General features: G+C 42.3%; 1 protein-coding gene across 2 annotated transcripts in view; it reads left to right on the top strand.

Annotated features, from left to right (window-relative positions):
• The window catches only part of LOC106599903 (corticotropin-releasing factor receptor 2), a 122,127-nt gene that overhangs the window by 82,258 nt on the left and 24,822 nt on the right, over positions 1-15,047 (top strand). For both annotated transcript variants that reach the window (XM_014191256.2, XM_014191258.2), the window contains one exon: positions 14,786-14,871. In XM_014191256.2, coding sequence (XP_014046731.1) covers positions 14,786-14,871 — 86 coding nt within the window. The remainder of the gene's footprint in view (positions 1-14,785; positions 14,872-15,047) is intronic.

Here is a 15,047-nt window from a genome sequence, read left to right as displayed (position 1 = left end):
GACAAATGGGATGACTGTGGCTGGGATGACTGAGCAGGGACAACGCTGACAATGACCCAGGCCTCCTGAACAGATACTGACAACTGTACTTGGAAATACTTGATGGAATCAAACTGCACATGACCCAGAGGTTTGCTGACATGACAAGCCTTGACCTTTGTGTTCTTGATCATGGGTAATTTCCCGAGTACTCACAGCAAGAGGGGTTTCCTGACAGAGATTTCACACAGCTGATCCAAATGTACCCTTTCTTTGACCACCAGAGGTTGAAAAATGAGCTGCAGGTAGTTATGCTGATACCACAAACCACCAGGTGAGCAGCTGCAATTATTAGTGAAAAATTACCTGACCACCACTTTACCCGAGGTATGCAAGCGCCTGAAACAGATGCTCACCATCCATGTTACAAGTGCATCAGCTGAAAGGTCATTTTCCATTCTGAAAAGCATTCAAACCTACCTACGCAGAGAGGCACTGTCCAGCTTGTGGTGCTGACAAATAGCGGAGGTGGGAGGCCATGCTCTCCGGTAACTCTCCGTGGTCCTGAATCAATAGTTAGTGTGCTTTGTTTTAATGAACAGCTTGGGGTTACCACTGGTTAACATCAAATCAAGCTTTATTTGCACAGCACATTTCAGACATGGAATGCAACAGTGTGCTTCACAAGAAAAAATTAAGAAAAACAATAAAAGCAAAACATTTAATATTTACTACACAACAAACAAGAGAAAAAAAAGCCAAATTATAAAAAATAAAAAAATGACAAAAGCACCCTATGGAAAAGCAAAGCTAAAAAGGTGTGTTAAGATTTATTTTTAAAATGTCCACTGTGTTGGCCCCCCTCAGGTTCTCTGGCAGGCAATTCCAAAAGCTGGGTGAATAGTAACTAAAGGCTGCCTCTCCATGCATCTTGGTCCTAGATTTTTGGATAGTTAGAAGGCCAGTGACAGAGGACCGGAGGGACCTACTGGGTACATAAATTAAAAGCATGTCTGACATGTATTGGGGTGCAACATGTGGATTGATTTAAAAACCAATAAAAATAAAATAAATCCTAAAAATCACAGGCAGCCAGTGTAGAGACCTCAAAACCGTGCAATGTGTGCTCTCCGTCTGGTCTTGGTCAGTACCGATGCTGCAGCATTCTGTATGTTTTGCAGTTGACCAAAGGCTTTCTTGATATCACTTTCCTGGCATGTCTGTGTCAACCAAGAAGAGTAGGGCACATATCAAACTTCTCATCATATCTTGCTTGACTGATACCCAGCATAATGTTTGTTACCTTATCTCTGAAATATGCCGCAAAGTCATCACATTTAGATGTGAAAGTTCACATAGGCTTGTAGGGGTGGGATTTATCAGGCCTTAAATGGCCGAGAAGAGCACTCTCTAATTCTTCTGATTATTAGTGATCAAGTGAGAAAAATGAGCCCATCTGGCATTTCAAATTGCCTTGTTATATATGCCAAGTTGCTCTCTCCGACTATCAAAATGGACCTGCAACTTTGAAGTTCTCCACTTCATCGTCTGCCTTTCTGCATTTTCCGTTTAATTTATTAAATTCCTCACTCATCCAAGGGGCCTTTTTTTAAACTTTACTGGAGCTATAGCATCAATGTTTGCCCTCCATTTGCTATTAGTTATAAACTAAATCATTACAAGAGGAATGCAGAATAGGTGATGGAGTATTGTTCATACACTCAATAAAATCTGTAGCAACTTCAGAGGTAAGATAGTGTTTCTTAATGTGTTCAGTATTACCCTGTGCTATGGGCAACAAGGTAGTGAGAAATACACAGTGGTGATCAGATAAAGCAACATCAACAATAGTGGATATGTCAATAGAAAGCGCTTTTGGGCCCAGTAACATGTTGGATAACATCCATAGAGATCAAAATATTCAGAAATTAAATTGCCTTGAAGTCAGTCTCTTTGTCAACATGAATATTAAAATCACCCAACACAATGATTTTATCATAGTTTTCAAAGTCAATAGTTCAGATAAATCAGTATAGAAAGTGGCGCAGTGCTTTGGAGGCCTATACATGGTTATGGCCAGCACTGGTGTCTGACATTTAAACAGTATACCATGATGCTTAAAAGACCCAAAGTTGCCAAATTAAATAATGTCCTTACAGCTGAGAGCATTAGGAAAAATACAGGCTGTCCCCCCACCTTTTTTCCCTTTTCTGATAGAGTATGAAAATCTGTAGTCCAAGGGGAGGCTTCAATAAGAGTACTACTATAGTCAGAAGGCAGCCATGTTTCAGTGAGAAACATGCAATCATTCACGAGAAAGGTTTTACGAGGGGTTGCTCTAACATTTAAAAGTGCCATATTCAATGAATGTGGGCCACACTGCCTAGAGGTAATCAATGAAATAACAACTAAATTATTAACGTGACAACCACATTTTCTGACAGCCTCCAATCTATCAGAATGGTAGAAGATGAAAGTTTGTATAAACTCACTACAAGGTGGAGTTAAAAGAACATAAATTAGGTTACTCACGATAACCATAGTGTCATTTCTATAGGAGTTGATGTGGTTCCAAGTCCCCTGTTGCTTATTTTTACAGGGAGAGCTGGAGCACTACCATATCCTGTCTATCAGTCTCTAAAACAGTTTGCGATGTTGCTGGAAATAATCCTGGAACCCCGGTGGTTAGGGTGAATCCGTCTCTTTTAACCTGTTGGGTCTAGGGGGCAGCATTTGCACGTCTGGATAAAAAAAATGTACCCGATTTAATCTGGTTACTAATCCTACCCAGTAACTAGAATATGCATATACTTATTATATATGGATAGAAAACACTCTAAAGTTTCCAAAACTGTTTGAATGGTGTCTGTGAGTATAACAGAACTCATTTGGCAGGCAAAACCCTGAGACATTTTCTGACAGGAAGTGGATACCTGATGTGTTGTATTGACTTTAAACCTATCCCATTGAAAAACACAGGGGTTTAGGAATATTTTGGCACTTCCTATTGCTTCCACTAGATGTCACCAGCCTTTACAAAGTGTTTTGAGTCTTCTGGAGGGAGATCTGACCGAACAAGAGCCATGGAACGATGATGTCCCATTAGACACCTGGCGCGCGAGTTCATGTTGGGTACCCTCGTTCCAATACGTTATAAAAGAGTATGCATTCGTCCACCTTGAATATTATTCATGTTCTGGTTAAAAAAGGCCCTAATGATTTATGCTATACAACGTTTGACATGTTTGAACGAACGTAAATATATTTTTTCCCCTCGTTCATGACGAGAAGTCCGGCTGGCTTAGATCATGTGCTAACAAGACGGAGATTTTTGGACATAAATGATGAGCTTTTTTGAACAAAACTACATTCGTTATGGACCTGTGATACCTGGAAGTGACATCTGATGAAGAGAATCAAAGGTAATGGATTATTTACATAGTATTTTCGATTTTAGATCTCCCCAACATGACGTCTAGTCTGTATCGCAACGCGTATTTTTCTGGGCGCAGTGCTCAGATTATTGCAAAGTGTGATTTCCCAGTAAGGTTATTTTTAAATCTGGCAAGTTGATTGCGTTCAAGAGATGTAAATCTATAATTCTTTAAATGACAATATAATATTTTACCAATGTTTTCTAATTTTAATTATTTAATTTGTGACGCTGACTTGACTGCCGGTTATTGGAGGGAAACGATTTCCTCAACATCAATGCCATAGTAAAACGCTGTTTTTGGATATAAATATGAACTTGATAGAACTAAAAATGCATGCATTGTCTAACATAATGTCCTAGGAGTGTCATCTGATGGAGATTGTAAAAGGTTAGTGCATCATTTTAGCTGGTTTTATGGTTTTGGTGACCCTGTCTTTGACTTGACAAAACATTACACACAACTCTTGTAAATGTACTGTCCTAACATACTCTAAATTTATGCTTTCGCCGTAAAACCTTTTTGAAATCGTAAAACGTGGTTAGATTAAGGAGATGTTTATCTTTCAAATGGTGTAAAATAGTTGTATTTTTGAAAAATTTGAATTTTGACATTTATTTGGATTCAAATTTGCCGCTCTTGAAATGCACCTGCTGTTGATGGAGTGCACCACGGGTGGCACTCTAGCGTCCCACCTAGCCCCAAGAGGTTAAAAAGTGCTGGTTGCTCACACAGCAAATCAAAGTTGTCACAAAAATCATTGCAAAGTTTCTTCAGGCACTCGTTTAGGGCAAATAGTAAGGCTGAAACGTCCCGAGTCCTTTCGGTAGCACGGGAGGGGGCCAGAGAGAATTATTCTCTTACCTGTGCTAGCGAGGGTCTTTAAAAATGTGTTGTGGTCCTCCTTCAGATCACCTCAAATTAAGGTTGCTAAAACCTATGTGAGTGACGATGGTGTCAATATTGGAGTAGTTGGCCAGAACCGTGGGCTGGAAAGAGTTGACATCATTGACACTGCTTCTGGGTGACAGTGGACCTCGGTCGGTCCACAGACCGTAGGCAGGCCAAAATCTCTCACCATCAAGCTGCCCACAGTGATGGAATCTGATAGGGAAATTACCTGCTAAACTGTGGTGGCCACCGGCTGTTGGTATACATCCAGGATCTGTGCTGATTCCTGGGGCTGGTAGGTCCATCTCAAGCGGGGCAAAGCTGTTTGATAGCCGGATCGGATCTTCTCAGATAGATGGGTGGCCAGACTGCCTCCCCGATCTCTTACGCCTTGCGAGTGTCCAGTCTCCCATGGGCCACAGAGTTGTCTGTTGGATTGGGACAGATCAACGCCGCCCGACTTAGACAGATTTTCTATAGGAGGTGTTTAAAACTGAGATTTGATTTGCCTGGGATTTGACAGCAAGGTCGGTGTACTTTGAAAGCAGGTCTTCTTTTTCTCTCAGCCGAGTTAACAGCCGGAGGATCTCTTCCCTAAGATAATAGATGGTGGTGCATTTAGGGCAAGACAAATCCCTGTCCAATTTCCAGTTCCACCTTATCTTTATCTTGTGATTGTTTGAAAATCATCTCACACCTGAAGCATTTGTGCCCCGCTGTGGATAAAAACACCAGTGTGCTAGCACTGCTAGTGTTAGCCTACTCCATTGTCTTGATGTCTAGCAGCTGACTGCTACTTAACAGGAAACCGGGAAACAAACTTGCAGTCCCAGCAGTAAAGGCTGATCACGTCCCTGAATAAGTAGCAATACAAACTTTAGCTACTATTAAAAATAATTTAATTAAAATAATTTCATAAAAACAAACCGAGTGTAGGCAGTACACTGCTCTGTTGCGCACTCTTCCGGGTGCTTCTACCTATAGTTAGCCTACAAATTTTGCATTAGGCTATTTTAATCTTGCAGCTCCGTAAAAATATTTTAGTACGTTATTACATCTTGAGGATACCGATGGTGATATGAACTTTGCCAACTAACTTTAACTTACTTTGGACCATGCTGTGTTGGTCATTTTAAGTGTTTGTTACATTTTTATTTGTGTACTTAAACAGGACATACACAAAATCAAATCAAATGTATTTATATAGCCCTTCTTACATCAGCTGATATCTCAAAGTGCTGTACAGAAACCCAGCCTAAAATCCCAAACAGCAAGTAATGCAGGTGTAGAAGCACGGTGGCTAGGAAAAACTCCCTAGAAAGGCCAAAACCCAGTCCTCTTCTGGCTGTGCCGAGTGGAGATTATAACAGAACATGGCCAACATGTTCAAATGTTCATAAATGACCAGCATGGTCAAATAATAATAATCACAGTAGCTGTCGAGGGGGCAACAAGTCAGCACCTCAAGAGTAAATGTCAGTTGGCTTTTCATAGCTGATCATTGAGAGTATCTCTACCGCTCCTGCTGTCTCTAGAGAGTTGAAAACAGCAGGTCTGGGACAGGTAGCACGTCCGGTGAACAGGTCAGGGTTCCATAGCCGCAGGCAGAACAGTTGAAACTGGAGCAGCAGCACGGCCAGGTGGACTGGGGACAGCAAGGAGTCATCATGTCAGGTAGTCCTGAGGCATGGTCCTAGGGCTCAGGTCCTCCGAGAGAGAGAAAGAAAGAAAGAGAGAATTAGAGAGAGCATACTTAAATTCACACAGGACACCGGATAAGACAGGAGAAATACTCCAGATATAACAGACTGACCCTAGCCCCCCTACACATAAACTACTGCAGCATAAATACTGGAGGCTGAGACAGGAGGGGTCAGGAGACACTGTGGCCCCATCTGATGATACCCCCGGACAGGGCCAAACAGGCAGGATATAACCCCACCCACTTTGCCAAAGCACAGCCCCACACCACTAGAGGGAAATCTTCAACCACCAACTTACCATCCTGAGACAAGGCCGAGTATAGCCCACAAAGATCTCCGCCACGGCACAACCCAAGGGGGGAGTGTGCCAACCCAGACAGGAAGACCACGTCAGTGACTCAACCCACTCAAGTGACACACCCCCCCTCCCCCTCAGGGACGGCATGGAAGAACACCAGTAAGCCAGTGACTCAGCCCCTGTAATAGGGTTAGAGGCAGAGAATCCCAGTGGAGAGAGGGGAACCGGCCAGGCAGAGACAGCAAGGGCGGTTCGTTGCTCCAGAGCCTTTCCGTTCACCTTCACACTCCTGGGCCAGACTACACTCAATCATAGGACCTACTGAAGAGATGAGTCTTCAGTAAAGACTTAAAGGTTGAGACCGAGTCTGCACTCACTCTCTCACATGGGTAGGCAGACCGTTCCATAAAAATTGAGCTCTATAGGAGAAAGCCCTGCCTCCAGCTGTTTGCTTAGAAATTCTAGGGACAATTAGGAGGCCTGCGTCTTGTGACCGTATGTATGGCAGGACCAAATCAGAAAGATGGGTAGGAGCAAGCCCATGTAATGCTTTGTAGGTTAGCAGTAAAACCTTGAAATCAGCCCTTGCCTTAACAGGAAGCCAGTGTAGGGAGGCTAGCAGCCGTATTTAGCACTAACTGAAGTTTATTTAGTGCTTTATCCGGGTAGCCGGAAAGTAGAGCATTGCAGTAGTCCAAACTAGAAGTACCAAAAGCATGGATACATTTTTCTGCATCATTTTTGGACAGAAAGTTTCTGATTTTTGAAATGTTACGTAGATGGAAAAAAGCTGTCCTTGAAACAGTCTTGATATGTTCTTCAAAAGAGAGATCAGGGTCCAGAGTAACGCCGAGGTCCTTCAGTTTTATTTGAGACAAATGTACAACCATCAAGATTAATTGTCAGATTCAACAGAATATCTCTTTGTTTCTTGGGACCTAGAACAAGCATCTCTGTTTTGTCCGAGTTTAAAAGTATAAAGTTTGCATCCATCCACTTCCTTATGTCTGAAACACAGGCTTCTAGCGAGGGCAATTTTGGGGCTTCACCATGTTTCATTGAAATGTACAGCTGTGTGTCATCCGCATAGCAGTGAAATTTAACATTATGTTTTCGAATGACATTCCAAAGAGGTAAAATATATAGTGAAAACAATAGTGGTCCTAAAATGGAACCTTGAGGAACTCCGAAATTTACAGTTGATTTGTCAGAGGACAAACCATTCAGAGAGACAAACTGATATTATTCCGACAGATAAGATCTAAACCAGGCCAGAACTTGTCCGTGTAGAGCAATTTGGGTTTCCAATTTCTCCAAAAGAATGTGGTGATCGATGGTATCAAAAGCAGCATTAAGATCTAGGAGCACGAGGACAGATGCAGAGCCTCGGTCTGATGCCATTAAAAGGTCATTTACCACCTTCACAAGTGCAGTCTCAGTGCTATGATGGGGTCTAAAACCAGACTGAAGCGTTTCGTATACATTGTTTGTCTTTAGGAAGGCAGTGAGTTGCTGCGCAACAGCTTTTTCTAACATTTTTGAGAGGAATGGAAGATTCGATATAGGCCGATAGTTTTTTATATTTTCTGGGTCAATATTGGGCTTTTTCAAGAGAGGCTTTATTACTGCCACTTTTAGTGAGTTTGGTACACATCCGGTGGATAGAGAGCCGTTTATTATGTTCAACATTGGAGGGCCAAGCACATGAATCAGCTCTTTCAGTAGTTTAGTTGGAATAGGGTCCAGTATGCAGCTTGAAGGTTTAGAGGCCATGATTATTTTCATCATTGTGTCAAGAGATATAGTACTAAAACACTTTAGTGTCTCCCTTGACCCTAAGTCCTGGCAGAGTTGTGCAGACTCAGGACAACGAAGCTTTGGAGGAATACGTAGATTTAAAGAGGAGTCTGTAATTTGCTTTCTAATGATCATGATCTTTTCCTCAAAGACGTTCATGAATTTATTACTGCTGAAGTGAAAGCCATCCTCTCTTGGGGAATGCTGCTTTTTAGTTAGCTTTGCAACAGTATCAAAAATACATTTAGGATTGTTCTTATTTTCCTCAATTAAGTTGGAAAAATAGGATGATCGAGCAGCAGCGAGGGCTCTTTGATACTGCACGGTACTGTCTTTCCAAGCTAGTCGGAAGACATCCAGTTTGGTGTGGCGCCATTTCCGTTCCAATTTTCTGGAAGCTTGCTTCAGAGCTCGTGTATTTTCTGAATACCAGGGAGCTAGTTTCTTATGACAAATGTTTTTCATTTATAGGGTGCGACTGCATTTAGGGTATTGTGCAAGGTTAAATTGAGTTCCTCAGTTAGGTGGTTAACTGATTTTTGTCCTCTGTCGTCCTTCGGTAGGCAGAGGGGAGTCTGGAAGGGCATCAAGGAATCTTTGGGTTGTCTGAGAATTTATAGCACAACTTTTGATGCTCCTTGGTTGGGGTCTGAGCAGATTATTTGTTGCGTAATAAAATGGTGGTCCGATAGTCCAGGATTATGGGGAAAAACATTAAGATCCACAACATTTATTCCACGGGACAAAACTAGGTCCAGAGTATGACTGTGGCAGTGAGTAGGTCCAGAGACATGTTGGACAAAACCCACTGAGTCGATGATGGCTCTGAAAGCCTTTTGGAGTGGGTCTGTGGACTTTTCCATGTGAATATTAACCTCTATGGGCTAGGTGGGACGCTTGCACACCCATTTTTCAAGCTAGCATATAATGTCACATAAACCCAAACCACAGCTAAATGCAGCACTAACCTTTGATGATCTTCATCAGATGACAATCCTAGGACATTATGTTATACAATACATACATGTTTTGTTCAATCAAGTTCATATTTAAATCAAAAACCAGCTTTTTACATTAGCATGTGACTAGCATGTGACTAGCATTCCCACCGAACACTTCCGGTGAATTTACTAAATTACTCACGATAAACGTTCACAAAAAACATAACAATTATTTTAAGAATTATAGATACAGAACTCCTTTATGCACTCGCTATGTCCGATTTTAAAATAGCTTTTCGGTGAAAGCACATTTTGCAATATTCTGAGTAGATAGCCCGGCCATCACAGGCTAGCTATTTTGACACCCACCAAGTGTGGTACTCACCAAACTCCGATTTACTATTAGAAAAGTTTGATTACCTTTGCTGTTCTTCGTCAGAATGCACTCCCAGGACTTCTACTTCAATAACAAATGTTGGTTTGGTTCCAAATAATCCATTGTTATATCCAAATAGCGGCGTTTTGTTCGTGCGTTCAAGACACTATCCGAAGGGTAAAGAAGGGTGACGCGCCCGACGCGTTTCGTGACAAAGAAATTCTAAATATTCCATTACCGTACTTCGAAGCATGTCAACCGCTGTGTTAAAATCAATTTTTTTGCGATTTTTCTCGTAAAAAAGTGATAATATTCCGACCGGGAGTCGTTGTTTTCGTTCAAAGAGAGAGAAAGTAAACATGGTGGAGTCTCGTGCACGCGCCTCCAGTCTCATTGTCCTCAGATCGACCACTATCAAAATGCGCTAATGTTTTTCAGCCAGGGCCAGGGCCAGGGCCATCTTTCTGGCGCCTTCTGAGAGCCTATGGGAGCGTTAGAAAATGTCACGTTATTGGTTAGATATGATCAAGAAGGCTATGAAATGGTCAGAGAGAGCGCTTCCTGTTTGGAATCTTCTCAGGTTTTGGCCTGCCAAATGAGTTCTGTTATACTCACAGACACCATTCAAACAGTTTTAGAAACTTTAGGGTGTTTTCTATCCAAATCAAACAATTATATGCATATTCTAGTTACTGGGCAGGAGTAGTAACCAGATTAAATCGGGTACGTTTTTTATCCGGCCGTGCAAATACTGCCCCCTATCCCCAACAGGTTAAAGTCACCAAAAATTTGAATATAATCTGCTATGACTACAATGTCCGATAGGAATTCAGGGAACTCAGTGAGGAACGCTGTACATGGCCCAGGAGGCCTGTAAACAGTAGCTATAAAAAGTGATTGAGTAGGCTGCATAGATTTCATGACTAGAAGCTCAAAAGACGAAAACGTCATTGTTTATTTTTTTGTCAATTGAAATTTGTTATCGTAAATGTTAGCAACACCTCTGCCTTTGCGGGATGCACGGAGGATATGGTCACTAGTGTAACCAGGAGGTGAGGCCTCATTTAACACAGTAAATTCATCAGGCTTAAGCCATGTTTCAGTCAGGCCAATCACATCAAGATTATGATCATTATTAGTTCATTGACTATAACTGCCTTTGAAGTGAGGGATCTAACATTAAGTAGCCCTATTTTGAGATGTGAGGTATCACGATCTCTTTCAATAATGGCAGGAATGGAGGTCTTTATTCCAGTGAGATTGCTAAAGCGAACACCGCCATGTTTAGTTTTGCCCAACCTAGGTCGAGGCACAGACACGGTCTCAATGGGGATAGCTGAGCTGACTACACTGACTGTGCTAGTGGCAGACTCCACTAAGCTGGCAGGCTGGCTAACAGCCTGCTGCCTGGCCTTCACCCTATTTAATTGTGGAGCTAGGGGAGTTAGAGCCCTGTCTATGTTCGTTGATAAGATGAGAGCACCCCTCCAGCTAGGATGGAGTCCGTCACTCCTCAACAGGCCAGGCTTGGTCCTGTTTGTGGGTGAGTCCCAGAAAGAGGGCCAATTATATACAATTCTATCTTCTGGGAGGGGCAGTAAACTACATGACCAAAAGTATGTGGACACCTGCTCGTCTAACATCTTATTCCAAAATCATGGGCATTAATATGGAGTTGGTCCCCACTTTGCTGCTATAACAGCCTCCACTCTTCTGGAAAGGCTTTACACTAGATGTTGGTACATTGCTACGGGGACTTCCATCTAGCCACAAGAGCATTAGTGAGGTCGGGCACTGATGTTGGGCGATTAAACCTGGCTCGCAGTCGGCATTCCAATTCATCCCACAGGTGTTCGATGGGGTTGAGATCAGGGCTCTGTCAAGTTCTTCCACATCGATCTCGACAAAGCATTTCTGTACGGACCTCACATTGTGCACAGGGGCACTGTCATGCTGAAACAGGAAAGGGCCTTCCCCAAACTGTTTTCACAAAGTTGGAGGCACGGAATCGGCTAATATGTTGTATGCTGTAGCGTTAAGATTTCCATTGACTGGAACTAAGGGACCTAGCCCGAACCATGAAAAACAGCCTCAGACCATTATTCCTCCTTTTTGCATGCTACACGCTTCAGGATTCTTGTATGGCCTACCACTTCGCAGCTGAGCTGTTGTTGCTCCTGGATATTTCCACTTTACAATAACAGCACTTACAGTAGACCAGGGAAGTTCTAGCAGAGCAGAAATGTTATGAACTGACTTGTTGAAAAGGTGGCATCCTATGACGGTGCCATGTTGAAAGTCACTGAGCTCTTCAGTAAGGCCATTCTATTGGCAATGTTTGTCTATGGAGATTGCATGGCAGTGTGCTGGATTTTATACACTTGTCAGCAATGGGTTGTGGCTGAAATAGCCAAATCCACTAATTTGAAGGGTGTCCAAATACTTTTGTGTATACAGTGAGGGAAAAAAGTATTTGATCCCCTGCTGATTTTGTACGTTTGCCCACTGACAAAGAAATTATCAGTCTATCATTTTAATGGTAGGTTTATTTGAACAGTGAGAGACAGAATAACAACAAAAAAATCCAGAAAAATGCATGTCAAAAATGTTATAAATTGATTGCCATTTTAACCTCTATGGGCAAGGCGGGACGAATTCGTCCCACCTACGTAACAGCCACCTGAATTCAGTGGCGCTATTTTTGAATCGTTTGAAATACTATTACTTCAATTTCTCAAACATATGACTATTTTACAGCTATTTAAAGACAAGACTCTCCTTAATCTAACCACACTGTCCGATTTCAAAAAGGCTTTACAACGAAAGCAAAACATTAGATTATGTCAGGAGAGTGCCCAGCCAGAAATAATCAGACACCCATTTTTCAAGCTAGCATATAATGTCACAAAAACCCAAACCACAGCTAAATGCAGCACTAACCTTTTATGATCTTCATCAGATGACACACCTAGGACATTATGTTATACAATACATGCATGTCTGTTCAATCAAGTTCATATTTATATAAAAAAACAGCTTTTTACATTAGCATGTGACGTTCAGAAAAAGCATACCCCCCCGCAAACTTCCGGGGAATTTACTAACAGTTTGCTAAATTACTCACGATAAACATTCACAAAAAGCATAACAATTATTTTAAGAATTATAGATACATTACTCCTCTATGCACTCGATATGTCCGATTTTAAAATAGCTTTTCGGATGAAGCACATTTTGCAATATTCTAAGTACATAGCCCAGCCATCACGGCTAGCTATTTAGACACCCGGCAAGATTAGCCTTCACCAAAATCCTATTTCCTATAAGAAAAATGTTCTTACCTTTCCTGTTCTTCGTCAGAATGCACTCCCAGGACTTCTACTTCAATAACAAATGTAGGTTTGGTCCCAAATAATCCATCGTTATATCCAAATAGCGGCGTTTTGTTAGTGCGTTCCAGAAACTATCTGAAATGGTAAATAACGGTCGCACGCCTGGCGCATGGCGTGACAAAAAATGTCTAAATATTCCATTACCGTACTTCGAAGCATGTCAACCGCTGTTTAAAACCAATTTTTATGCCATTTATCTCGTAGAAAAGCGATAATATTCCGACCGGGAATCTGCAATAAGCTAAACAGCCGAATGAAATTTCTCCACGGGGGCGAATCGTGCACGCGCCTCATTCAATGGTCCTCTGATCGGCCACTTGGATAAGGCGATAATCTGTTTCAGCCAGAGGCTGCCTCGTCATCGTTCAGGTTTTTCCCGGGTTCTGAGAGCCTATTGGAGCCCTGGGAATTGTCACGTTACAGCTAAGATCCTTACTCTTCAATAAGCAGATGCAAGACGCACGACTCCTTGTCAGACAGGGCACTTCCTGCATGAAACCTTGTCAGGTTTTTGCCTGCCATAGGAGTTCTGTTATACTCACAGACACCATTCAAACAGTTTTAGAAACTTTAGGGTGTTTTCTATCCAAACCTGAACAATAATATGCATATTCTAGCTTCTGAGTTGGTGTAGGAGGCAGTTAAAAATGGGCACATATTTTTTCCAAAATTCTCAATACTGCCCCCTAGCCCAAACAGGTTAATGAGGGAAATAAGTATTTGACCCCTCTGCAAAACATGACTTAGTACTTGGTGGCAAAACCCTTGTTGGCAATCACAGAGGTCAGACGTTTGTTGTAGTTGGCCACCAGGTTTGCACACATCTCAGGAGGGATTTTGTCCCACTCCTCTTTGCAGATCTTCTCCAAGTCATTAAGGTTTCGAGGCTGACGTTTGGCAACTCGAACCTTCAGCTCCCTCCACAGATTTTCTATGGGATTAAGGTCTGGAGACTGGCTAGGCCACTCCAGGACCTTAATGTGCTTCTTCTTGAGCCACTCCTTTGTTGCCTTGGCCGTGTGTTTTGGGTCATTGTCATGCTGGAATACCCATCCACGACCCACTTTTAATGCCCTGGCTGAGGGAAGGAGGTTCTCACCCAAGATTTGACAGTACATGGCCCCGTCCATCCCTTTGATGCGGTGAAGTTGTGTCCCCTTAGTAGAAAAACACCCCCAAAGCATAATGTTTCCACCTCCATGTTTGACGGTGGGGGATGGTGTTCTTGGGGTCATAGGCAGCATTCCTCCTCCTCCAAACACGGCGAGTTGAGTTGATGCCAAAGAGCTCCATTTTGGTCTCATCTGACCACAACACTTTCACCCAGTTGTCCTCTGAATCATTCAGATGTTCATTGGCAAACTTCAGACGGGCATGTATATGTGCTTTCTTGAGCAGGGGGACCTTGCGGGCGCTGCAGGATTTCAGTCCTTCACGGCGTAGTGTGTTACCAATTGTTTTCTTGGTGACTATGGTCCCAGCTGCCTTGAGATCATTGACAAGATCCTCCCGTGTAGTTCTGGGCTGATTCGTCACCATTCTCATAATCATCACAACTCCATTTCTTTGTCAGTGGGCAAACATACAAAATCAGCAAGGGATCAAATACTTTTTTCCCTCACTGTATATAGTGTATGTCCAGTTTTAAATTTGATAATTTGACAAACGTCTGTGGTTGAATTCATTCTGGCGCTGTGTGACACTTGTCTTTTGGAACTGTGTCTGGGAAACGGTGTAAGGCTATGGTTTATCGGTCTTATATCTGCTATTACGATGCCCTATAAAAGCATTTCTAATGGCTTATAGAGCAACAATGCAATTATCAAAACATAACTATCCCGTGGCTTCCCCATTGATTTTAACCACACACCCACACTCTTTTCTGTTAACTCCGTTGAATGTACTTTTACTTACATTGTATCCCATAAGTAATGTGACCATAAGTTTACAATCCTCTCGCTCCTCTTTTCACAGGGAGCGCATACAGAGAATGCATAGATAATGGAACGTGGGCTTTGAAGAGCAACTACTCCAGTTGTGAACCCATTTTGGAGGAGAAGGTTGGTAGGACTTGTGTATGCAGATCAATGTCTCCAATTTTTTTTCTGAGGTTTAGGCTGATTTCTTTAGATTTTTCCACGATGCCAATCAAAGAGGCACTGACTTTGAAAGTAGGCCTTGAAATACATCCACAGGTACACCTCCAATTGACTCAAATTATGTCAATTAGCCTATC

Source organism: Salmo salar, chromosome ssa03, assembly GCF_905237065.1.
Source record: "Salmo salar chromosome ssa03, Ssal_v3.1, whole genome shotgun sequence".
Classification (NCBI taxonomy): Eukaryota; Metazoa; Chordata; class Actinopteri; order Salmoniformes; family Salmonidae; genus Salmo; species Salmo salar.
The sequence above is the reverse complement of the archived record's forward strand: the minus strand, read 5'-3'. Positions and strand labels throughout refer to the sequence as shown.